Source organism: Notothenia coriiceps, unplaced genomic scaffold (genome assembly GCF_000735185.1).
Source record: "Notothenia coriiceps isolate Sejong01 unplaced genomic scaffold, NC01 NC01_scaffold00026044, whole genome shotgun sequence".
In the NCBI taxonomy this organism is placed as follows: Eukaryota; Metazoa; Chordata; class Actinopteri; order Perciformes; family Nototheniidae; genus Notothenia; species Notothenia coriiceps.
This window is the reverse complement of record NW_011358745.1, coordinates 1-11,483: the sequence shown is the minus strand read 5'-3', so window position 1 is coordinate 11,483 and position 11,483 is coordinate 1. Positions and strand designations below refer to the sequence as shown.

At 39.3% G+C, this 11,483-nt stretch overlaps 1 protein-coding gene across 1 annotated transcript; it reads left to right on the top strand.

Moving 5' to 3' along the window:
• Positions 1–428: 428 nt before the first annotated feature.
• On the top strand, positions 429–7,324 carry LOC104956438 (coatomer subunit zeta-1-like; the record flags this gene model as incomplete). Its single annotated transcript, XM_010783920.1, has 8 exons — positions 429–522; positions 1,270–1,354; positions 2,861–2,952; positions 3,751–3,806; positions 5,093–5,170; positions 5,303–5,354; positions 6,379–6,417; positions 7,166–7,324. Coding segments are annotated over 8 exons (640 nt in total), but the record flags the coding sequence as incomplete, so codon positions are not given.
• Between the last annotated feature and the right edge of the window lie 4,159 nt (positions 7,325–11,483).

Here is an 11,483-nt window from a genome sequence, read left to right as displayed (position 1 = left end):
GTAATGCCAGCTGAGAAAGTTGGATATTGGATGTTAAGTTCCTGGTCTAAGTTCTGTGATACACTCCGACTGTGAATCTATGCTAGTCAGTGCATAACAGAACTTTGTCCCGGCTCTGAAAACTCTTCACACTGAAGGACTGACGGATGGATGGATGGATGGTCTATGGTCATCTCCCTTGCTGTGAATGAAATTCCACTACAAAGCTGAATGAACTAACATAATAAAAGCCTTGAGGTCTGCAGAAATGAAACAGACGAGTGTTGAAATGGTTGGAACGGGCGGCTCATGTGTGCACAGGGTGTTGCTGGAAAAGCTGTTTGATAATAAAGTTTGATCCAACACACTTATTATGTATCTGTGTTTTGATGAAGTAGACCTCTCCCTGAACCAGAAGTTTCCCTGAGGTGACTCAGCAAATATTAAAGATGTCCTCTCTGTGTGTTGTTGCAGGAACCTTCTCTCTACACAGTGAAAGCTGTTTTCATTCTGGACAATGATGGCAACAGACTTTTGTCAAAGGTAAGAACCACAGCAGGGAGGGTTCTTCAGATGTTTGGGTCCATTAACTGCACATTCATCCTAATCTAACATTACAGTGGACCATCCGAAGCTTAAATGTGAATGTAAAAAATGTTGTAGTCCTAAAACCTCAAAGTCTTTGGTATGTGGACTCCCAAGCCACATTTGAGTCTAAAATTACTTTTAAATGCAACCCTCAATATTTAAGAAATATGCAATTTTTGCTCTCTTCCCAAGAGTTCGATAAGGGGATCTGATGTCTCACTCTTATACATTGAATGATGAGAGGTGAAACTAATTTACAGAAAGTAAAGCTGCTATAGCGTTTCTCGGGATTCCCTCATGGCATACTCGGCCACTACCAACAGCTCAGAGAAATACATTTACAGACTATAGCTAATTAGAAATTATGTATATTATCCAAAACAGGATGTGATTTGATGAAGATTTTAGGGATTCAAATTCTATTCAACAAAAAATTCCAGAGTGAAGCTGCATCCGGCAGTGGCTCAGTCAGTAGGGGCTTGGACTGGGAGCTGTAGGGTTGCCGGTTCAAGTCCCCGACCAGATCTAAAATATGGAGTGTGGACTGCTACTTGGAGAGGTCCCAGTTCACCTCCTGCCCTGCCGTGGTGCCCTTGAGCAAGAAACTGGACAAAAATGTCACACTTAAACTGACAAAGCATCATTGTATCGTGTTCAGTAGATAAAAGCCTTAACCCAGCAGTGTTTATGTGTGTGTTTCAGTACTACGACCCTGAGCTCTACCCCTCCATGAAGGAACAGAAGACCTTTGAGAGCAACATTTTCAACAAGACTCACAAAGCAGACAGTAAGTTGATGTGCCCTGCTTGTGTGTTCTACTGTACACTCACACACATCTCCAATGTCACCTGTTACTCCTTCCACCTGCTGTTAGCCAACACTAGTTTTTATCTCCACTATGCAGCCAAACCGTGCTGCAGTAGTACTAGGCCTAACATGTTAGTAAACCTTGAAAATCCAGTGACTTTTGGATTTTCTGCTAGCGTTTAAACCATTTATTGTCTGTTCAGGGAAAGATGACGGATACTCCTCAGCTGATACCTGAGTCTCTGTCCCTAGCCTTCTTATCATCATCCTTCTTTTATTCTAGACTCCTCCTGCATTACTCCTTTTCTCCTCTTTTTTTCTCCCATATCAAGCTATATCTCCTTTCCCTCCCTCCCTTTGTCCCGCTCCTCCCTCCCACAAGCATCAGTTGTCTCCCTCTCTCTTTTCTTGTTCTACAAATGACCCCATTTTCTTTTTCTTATTTTCCCTCACCTCCTTCATTGCTTCCTCCCAAATGTGTATCTTTTTATTTTATTTTATTACACATTTCCTACGTTTACTTCCTCCTGCCTTTCTTTATCCTGTCCCTTCTCTATTGCCTCCTCTCATGGTCATCTCCCTCTATATTTCTCCTTCCCCCTTTCCTCCCTCTTGTAACATTCATCCCTCAGCCTTTCCATATCTTTATTATTATGTGAATCATCTGGCTTGATGATTGTCTCACTTTTAAACTTCAGGTCAATAACCTGCTTAAAAAGCTGAGGGTTAGACTAGGTTTCTTCTACAGGAACAAGTCCTGTTTCTCGCTTGAGGCCAGGAAAAGGCTAGTCACTGTGAACTTTTGACCTGTGCTGGACTATGGTGATCTGGTCTATATGAATTATGAATGCACCTGCCCATTGCCTGAACAAGTTAGATGCCGCCTATCACAGTGCACTGAGATTTGTCACTAATTGTAAAGCACTTACACATCACTGTACCCTGTATGCCAAGGCAGGTTTGCCATCACTTACTGTACGGAGGCTCAGTCATTGGTACACGTTTATTTATAAAGCCATGTTGGGTAAACTCCCGTATTACATCTGCTCTCTGATAACACAGAGAGTTGCAAGCAGCTATTGTCTGAGATCGCACGATGTAGTCTTGTTAGATGTGCCAAGAGCAAGGACTGTCTTAGGTAAGACAGCTTTTATGTGCGCAGCTCCACTTGCTTGGAACAGTCTACAGCTAAAATTGAAACTGAAAAATGTTATTCCTCTGAATGTTTTTAAAGCTAGGCTAAATGAAATGCTCTTTGAAACTATGGGTATTTGTAAATGTTGATAAGTATGTAAATGTAGCTTGTAAATATGTTGTATGATATCCTCTATTGTTTTATGTTGTTTTATGTTTCATGTGGAACCTAATTGCTGCAGGTCTCCCTTGAAAAAGAGATCTATGATCTCAAGGGACAATCTGGATGAATAAAGGTTTGAAATGAAATGAGAAGAGATGTGAACCCATCCCTTTCTTCTTCTCTCTGCAGATGAGATAGCGTTCCTGGAGGGCATGACCATCGTCTATAAGAGCAGTATAGATCTCTTCTTCTACGTTGCGGGAAGTGCTCAGGAGAATGAGGTAGGTACAAAATAGTTGATGAAATGAAGGTAATATGTGCATTTTTATAGGTAAATAACGATAAATTAATGGTATTTTAAAGGATTTTTATTACAGTGTGTGAAGGTATAAATTCAAAGAACTTTACAACACCATTAGCATTAACCCGCTCACAGACACTGAACACTCAATGTAGCTGGGAGGGCTTTTTTTTATTTCATGCAGTAACACTTGCTTCACCTGTTGAGAAGGCTCTGACTAAGCCACTGAGCTACCTGTCCAACCCCAGACTGCAGACAGAGACTAACTGGGGAACAACCAGGAGCATTGAGCAGCTTCCCTTAGGAGGTGGTGGAGACCAAACATAGAGCTAAAATAAATGTGCCAGCATGTTGGCTGCTGCAACCTTTACAAAGTTTAAGTTGTAAGATGTCCTTTTGTTGTTCTGTTTATGTTTGTTATGTTTCATGTGGAACCTACTTGAGAAGGTCTCCCTTGAAAAAGAGATCTATGATCTCAATGGGATACACCTGGATAAATAAAGTTTTGAAATGAAATGAAGTGTATTTTTATTTTAAGGGTTTTCAGCTGCCGCCTTCTAAATGGCCAAAACATTCATTTTACTTACACATGACACAGATGAATGCAGGTGTTGCTCTGTCTATGCTTGATGTGTTAATATGCAATAATATGTGAACACACCATATCAATCAATGGGGGATTTTAAGCCTGTTATTGAATGTTGTTGTGAAATTTAAAAAAAACGTAAGTGTGTCTTCAGAATCTAGCTCAAGCATTATTTTCTTGTTATCTCTCTAGCTGATGCTGATGTCCGTACTGAATTGCCTGTTTGAGTCCCTCAGTCAGATCCTCAGGTAAACTCTCTTGTGGTGTCTGACAGATTTATGGCGCAGAATAATAATAATTTTTTTTACAGACTTATATTATTCTGTGTATATTCCATACACATGCACTACCATACTTGCCAACCTTTAGACCTCAGAAATCGGGAGCATTTCAAAATGCAAAATTGGGGGTGCTAGTGGATCGCCGGAGCTGTTAGATTAACATTAACATGCTTATTGTAGTTGTAAGTGCACTGCTTTGCGGCCTGTAGCACCGTCCTTGATGGAGCATATGTGTGGGCTGGACCTGTATTTTACAGGAAAGGAGAGAGTAGAGTAGTTGTCGATTCCTGTTCTGTTTTCTGTGAATATCTGCCTCACCCTCTCAGACTTAGATTTGCACGCGCTACTAAAGAGACGTGTTACCATGGAAACCAAACAATGGTGTAGCTGTATTAAAGTCCGAGTGGAAACAGTCGTGTGTAAATCTGATTTTGTCAGAAATCGGGTGAAATGCGGGAGAAATATGACCCCGGGAGGAAACCGGGAGAGGGCAATGAAATCGGGAGTCTCCCGCGAAAATCGGGAGGGTTGACAAGTATGTGCACTACAATGATCATAAAGCACTGTCATGCATGCAGCCTCTGAACATTGCCATCCCCCCACCGTAGCCTCTCAGATAGGTCTCCATTTTTAAATTAAAATACAGAACTTTGTAAAGGTTTCACAATTAGGTAGCTGAATGATGACAAAATAACACCTGGTGCTCATTTTTAGATACATATTTAATATTTTACAAAGCACCTCTTAGGAAACAGGTGTTGTTCATGTGAAATTACACTCCAGCCATTGACCACACGAGGAATGACCCTGATATAAATGTTTGACATTTTTAAATAGAAAATGTCTTATCCACCTACCGAAAAACGACATCCTAAAAAACAACGTTAAAATGTATTTGCTGTGAAGCACATGTGGAGTTGATAAATAAGTTGATTGCTAGCGTTAGCTCACTGCTACAAATGAACAGAGCCAAACTGCTTTAAGCTATACTGTGTTTACATTGTTTCCTTCTTAAAGAAATGCCTTTACCGAATCCCAATAAAACCACAAATTTTCCTGTTTACTTTTATACAAAATATTTGACTTGGCTAGCTTTTCCCCCTGATAACAGTGATGCTGCTAAGCTAAGCGTCTTGCTCAAGCATCCAACGTGTTTTATAGAATATTAAACTGTTCCTTTATGTTAAGTTGAGGCCATGTGAAATACAGATTGTAATAGTAATATAATCAAGATTGTTTGATTTGTTCTGCAGGAAAAACGTGGAGCGGAGGTGTTTACTGGACAACATGGAGGGAGTGTTACTGGTTGTGGATGAAATTATTGATGGAGGGTAAGACAGTGTGTGCAGCTGTTTGGATGTACTCAACAAACTAACATAGGAATTAGCTTTGCTCAGTTAGTCCTTTATTCATTTGAATTGTTTTGTCTATAAAGTCACGCTTATTTTTTATCCCGTCGCCAGGGTGATCCTGGAGAGTGACCCGCAGCAGGTCCTACAGAAGGTCAACTACAGGGTAAGAAGACTGTCAGTCACTCTACGTTGTAACACGTGTTCATTGATTTCATGTGAACAGAAACCATATAAAGAAGCTGTTAGCGTGTCCTGTTCAACCTCACGCGCCAATCTTACTCTTCTGATTGGTCAGCTAATGTCAGAGCCAGCCTCTGGCTTCGAACTTGTTATTTACATCACAGATAGGGATTCAAAGGTTTATTGTCATATCGTATACACAACTACGGTGTAGTATGTAATGAATGAAAAACTTGGGTATCAGCAGGTTCCTCAACAATGCAATAACGACATAAAACACATTTGAAAAACAACAACAATTAAAATAGTTCAAGCTCATAGCAAGGAGCCAATAGAGTGGTGCAGTGATGATGTATTTGTATAGGCCGATCCTTGATTTAGCATCGCAATGGCGATATTTTGGAATATTGAAGAAAATAACATCTTTGGTGCACAAGCATTTATGATATTTACACTTTTACACAGGATCATATACACATACTAATAACAAAAAATGTATAATAGTTTAAGCATAAATACAATCTCCAGAAGTAAATAACAAACGTACTACTGCAAACCAACTACATCAGTCGCACAACTTCACGTCACCACCGCTAAGCTAAAGGCAGCTAATGTGTGGCGTGATGACATGTTGCAGACATGTATATGTCAGCGGGGTACAAACTTACATATTTGATGTTTAACATGTATAACATTAAAATCGCTCAAGCTTGAATCCAACCAAAAACATTTTCAACAAGCCATTGACTTTAAGACGAGGGAACCCAGAAGTTCAGAAATTCTAACTCATTTCCAGGTTTTAGGACTGAATCCTGCACCACACTATTGCGTTGCTATTCATTCACATATGGGTTGTAATTGGCTGTGGATGTCTCTACAGTATATGATGTTATATCTGATCTAGTCCTGTTTGTGCTGCTCTACTTCTGAGTTGTGAGTGTGTATCAAGCAGTTTGCATCATTTTTGCATTTTCCTTTTTCCATAATAATGTCATTTTGTTGTACAGGCGGATGACAACCCATTATCGGAACACAGCGTGGCCCAGGTAACACACTCCTACACCTTAATGACACTAAATGTGTACAAACATGCATATGACAAACACACATTTAGTAAGTGCACTAAAAAACACACAGAAACACACATATTGTATATTAATGAACACATTTCCCAGCAACAAGGGGTGCTATAATATTTTGTTGTTTTTCTGTTTAACGTATTCCTGCTCGGAAGTTAGGAAAAAAGGAACAAAAAGGGCACAAATGACAAACTCCACATTTATCATAAATGCAAATGCTAAAAACATGTCTGACTTGATATGACCAAGTTCTATGCACATGAAACATCAGCCACTCATACACACACATAATGCTCACTGTGCACATTGCATGTGGACCTTATGCTTATTATTAGCTTGTTATTAGCTTCTTTGTCATACCTTTATCATTAAGTGTGCTTGTGTAATGTGACAACAATAGCTCACTGCTTTCTGGAAAATTAACTCACCCGGCTGCATGCCAACGCTTTTGCTAACCACGCATGTTAAGCTAGCAGCTAGAATGGATGATGGATACTAAATGGGTTAAGCACTGTAGCTCCCTTAATTCTTCACAGATGTAAAAGTGATCACTCTTCTGCTAGATTGAATAACATTCCATCACCACAACAGTGTTTTTCTGATGTGCTTCCCTTTTTCTGCTTTCTGCTGGTGTGCAGAAATGAACATGTGCATGTGAATGTGTGTGTGTGTGCTCATGCTCTAAGCTGTTCTGTATCTGTTGCTTTCCTGACAGCACATAACAGAGAAGCTGGCTCTGACCACTAACGTAAGTCTAACTTCACACCAGCCTTCACTGCACACCGCACGTTGCTCTGTTCTGCCTAACACTTATGATACTATCACTACTGAGCTACTGCACTCTGTTAGAAGTGTCTAAAGGTCAGATAAATTGAATTTAGAATGACTAGCATGTGTAGGAGAACACAAAACAATAGGTTACGCAATATTTACAATAGGTTCATTGCTCTAGCAGTTTGGAGGTAAGGACTCCAAGGTTGAGAAACTCTGCTATAGAGTGGTGCAGGAATGAATCCTAAACCTGGAAATAAGTTAGGATTTTAGCATTTCCGGGTTCCCTCGTCTCGAAGTCCATGGTTTTTTAAACGTGTTTTTGGTAAGAGTCCTAAAATAAGGTCTGTGGTTAACACAAGCGTAAGAGATTTTTATGTTTTGTTCTACGGCATTAAATCATCAGTAAATACCCCTAAGTGAGACCACTAAACGCCATCAGTACGAACATTAGCCGCCTTAGCTTAGCGGTGGTAATATGAAGTGTTGCAACCGTTATGTGGTTTAGCCTAACCTTAGCTTTTTACTTTTGGCAATTGCTTCAACTATATAAAAGTGGTGTTAATATGTGGATATTATGAACAAAACGTGTTAGTATCATAAACGTGTGTTTGCCATAGATTCCCATTTACTTTGGTCGAGGGAGCCCTTGTGATGCTAACTTCAGGGTCAGCCTACAAAAATACTTCATCACCGCACCACTAAAGTAAAACATGACATCCCAAAAGGCTCCGGAAGCTTACAGTAGGGGTTTGAAATGGAGGAGTTTTTATACTGAGCGAGCACACACATGCAAATATGACACATAAATGTTTTAGTTAATTACTGATGAGGTGTTTAAGCTTGGGGGAAAACCACATTGAGATGATGACTAAATCATGCGTTGAATATGTCCATTTAATTAAAGAATAGCACAAAAATGATCATAAGTGTTAAAGGTACCCATGCTTCCGAAAATAATTATGATTATATAATACTAAAATGTACACCTGCTATTCAGGATTAGCATCAGTTTGGCAGAAGTTTGTTTTTAGACTTGTGTGACTGCATTTCCCAGCATCCCACACTGCAGTGAATGGCTTCTCAGTTCCATGTGCCCCCTGCTGTTTAAATTAAGACCTACATGCTCCGTCCTTAAATAAGGTCTTGATTAAGAAATACAAATAACTACAGTTGATCATGTACATCATTTGACAAAAAAAGATTGGTAACGAACTCAAGAGGCTTATTTTAGACATTCTTTTGATTTGAGTGACTTCTGTTTCTCAGTGACCATTCACCCTTGTTATTTCCCTGTATTAAAGGTAGGGCAGAAACACTTTTTGTTGTATTCCATGGAATCCTCTTAACATCCCGATAGCAATGAATACATTACATGCTTTGACAATAAATATATACAAATATTTCATCTGTGGAAGCCGTGGCGCTGTAAAAAGCAAGTCCAATGATCTGCCCTGACCCGCGGCAGATAATCGGATGGCCTACCTGCCTGTCAGCCTTCCATCTCGTGCACAAACTTCTCTCGTGCCCTCATTGGTCGCGTGCGAGCTCGTGTATGTTGGAGAAGGGGCTCTGTAAGGAAGTTTGAAGGAAGGGGCAGATATTTTCCGGTTGTGTATTTTCAAATTCTAGCGCACTTGAGCTGGTTTCTCCATTCTTACCTACCCTACCTTTAAGTTTATGAATTATTCCGTCAGAAAATCACTGAATAATTTATTGGAATTGTATTTGATCATGCGAAACATCACTGAGATCAACTAAATCAGCCGTTTGAAAAAGTTTAAAAATAGATTTTACTTCTCTGATTGTATCTGATTGTATATAAAGAGGGGTCTTTTAAAAGGCCAAATGACTCCTACCTTAAAGGTGACCTATCATGCAAAATGCACTTTTGTACGTCTTTTATATATGAATATGTGTCCCCGGTGTTCCAGGGAATTCACCAAGTGTCAGAAAACACAACCCTCTCTATTTTCCTCCATACCCAAATCTCTAGAAAAGGGGCTGCAACGGACCTGATACAGACTGATACAGATTTGAACACTTCTATGACATCACAAAAGTGGCACTACGGATATTGGGCCAACTCCACCAATCAGGAGGAGACAGCCACGGACATTGCCGTTCGAAAGCGCTGGAGACGCTGTAGTACATATGCCAGGCCTGTAGATGGTGCTGTTCTCACAGAATCAGCCCATGCAAAGACAGTGTTAAATTGAGCGAAAGGAGGAATGGCTAAAATGCATGATCTGTTTGGTATTTTGAAAAATTTAAAATATAAATATGCCTTATATAGGTATGGTCCTACACTATATTATTCAAATATAGCATGATAGGTCCACTTTAAAATGTGTCTGCTTAATAATCCTTGTCATGATCGTAAACACGAGGCTGGACAAAACAAAACATTTCTCAAAAAGAATGTAAAACGTGTAAATCTTCCTGTCCCTGTGTGAACAGAGTGTGACCTAGTGTTTAAACAGTGCTACTGCAACACTGTACAACTTGTATACACTCACTCCCAACATGTGTTTTATCATCCAAATAATTATCATTGGCATACCGTTTGCTTTCCATCTCTAAATGACAAACCCTGGTTATGCATTGTAGAAATGTAATACACACATTTTTGATCTGAAAATAATTATCACTGTCAGCCAAACATGTTTTTAATGGTTCTCTCACACAAAAATCAGGCTTTTCTTAGTTAACTGCATAATTTACAAGACTTCTCATAATGTACTGTATTATATTCTGAGGTGGAAGAAGAATCCGTGTATCTACCGTCCAATTGTTTTTCTTTATTAAACACGTAAACGGAAGAGCGTTCGAGAGGCCTTTTTGCTTTTTGCTTTTTACCTTACTAAATGGTCTAATGGTCATTGGAGCGAGGGGCGGGGCGAAACTCACGGAAGTGATTTCAAAACAAAAGCGGTGATAATATTATAAACAAAGGGAAACAAGGTGAATTTAGCGATCACAACGAAAACGGCCAAGACACATATTGAGCCCAGAAAATGGATGTTACTAAGGGCTGTAAATATAATAAGCCTCTGTCTAAAATTGACAACATTGTTAGGAGATTTAAACTATATAGCGATTCTGCACTGCGGTCACTCAGACGCCTCTCGAGTTTGTTTTTTCAAGTCAGCTGCTCTTCATTATTCCTGCTATATTTAACGAGTGATACAAATATGTTTTACCACAAGTTCTTAAGAAAACTGACACTGTTGGACTCGGTTCTAGTTTGACTTTTACCAGAAATAAAATGAAGTTCTTTTGCTGTGTACTTTGTGAGTAATCCTCTGTCAGAGTCCCCTCCATAGTACATAATGCATGTTTTTCTGCTATCGTTGATGAATGATAAAAATATAATTTTACCATTAGTTCTTAATGAAATTGATACTGTTTGACTTTGTATTAGTTAGCCTACTACTACAATACATTTAAGTACTTTTACTGTGTATTTTTTTAGAAATCCTCTGTCAAAGTCCCCTGCTGAGAAGAAAATCAAACCACTTCTGCTAAGTTGGATGAGGGAATTCTTTTTTGTTGCCATTAGTTCTTCGTGAGATTGATCCTGTTGGACTCAGTACTAGTGAAACTACCCCCACAAGTACTATGAAGTACTTACTGTGTACTTTTCCAACAATCCTCTGTCAATGTCCCCTCCTGAGAACAAGAATGCATGTTTCTCTGCTATTTTGAATAAGCATTAAAAAACCATTCTTCATGAGACTGATATTGTTGGACAGAGTATTTTAAGAGGATATATGGTAGACTTGATATCAGCAATACTTCCAGTCAGTACTCCAGCAGCAGCATTTTACACCTTGGAAAGTCTTTAGAGTCTGGCCTGGATAGCTGGTCTATCCTTCAGCACACTGAAACACTCTGTCACTCTGGTTGGCCTCTTATGATGCTGCTGTCTTTTAAAATATGATTATTTCTCTGCTCCTAGTTAATTCCTCACAGATTCTTCCATCAGTCCCAGTCATTGCATGTCAGTCAATAGAGCTTCGAAAAATGTGTCCAAATTCAACAAAATGTTTTGTGAGTGAAGGCCAGAGCTAAATTATAGATTGTTTGATTGTGTAATTACAAGGTGAGAGAAAAATAAATCCACATCCTCCTATGAAACGTATTTTATTTCCTTTTCCATTTTATACTTATACTTACTTGCATTAGAACATTTGCATGTTGAACATGATATCTTCCCCAGCCTCAAGGAAATACAATAAAATAAATGGAGCGACACAAGA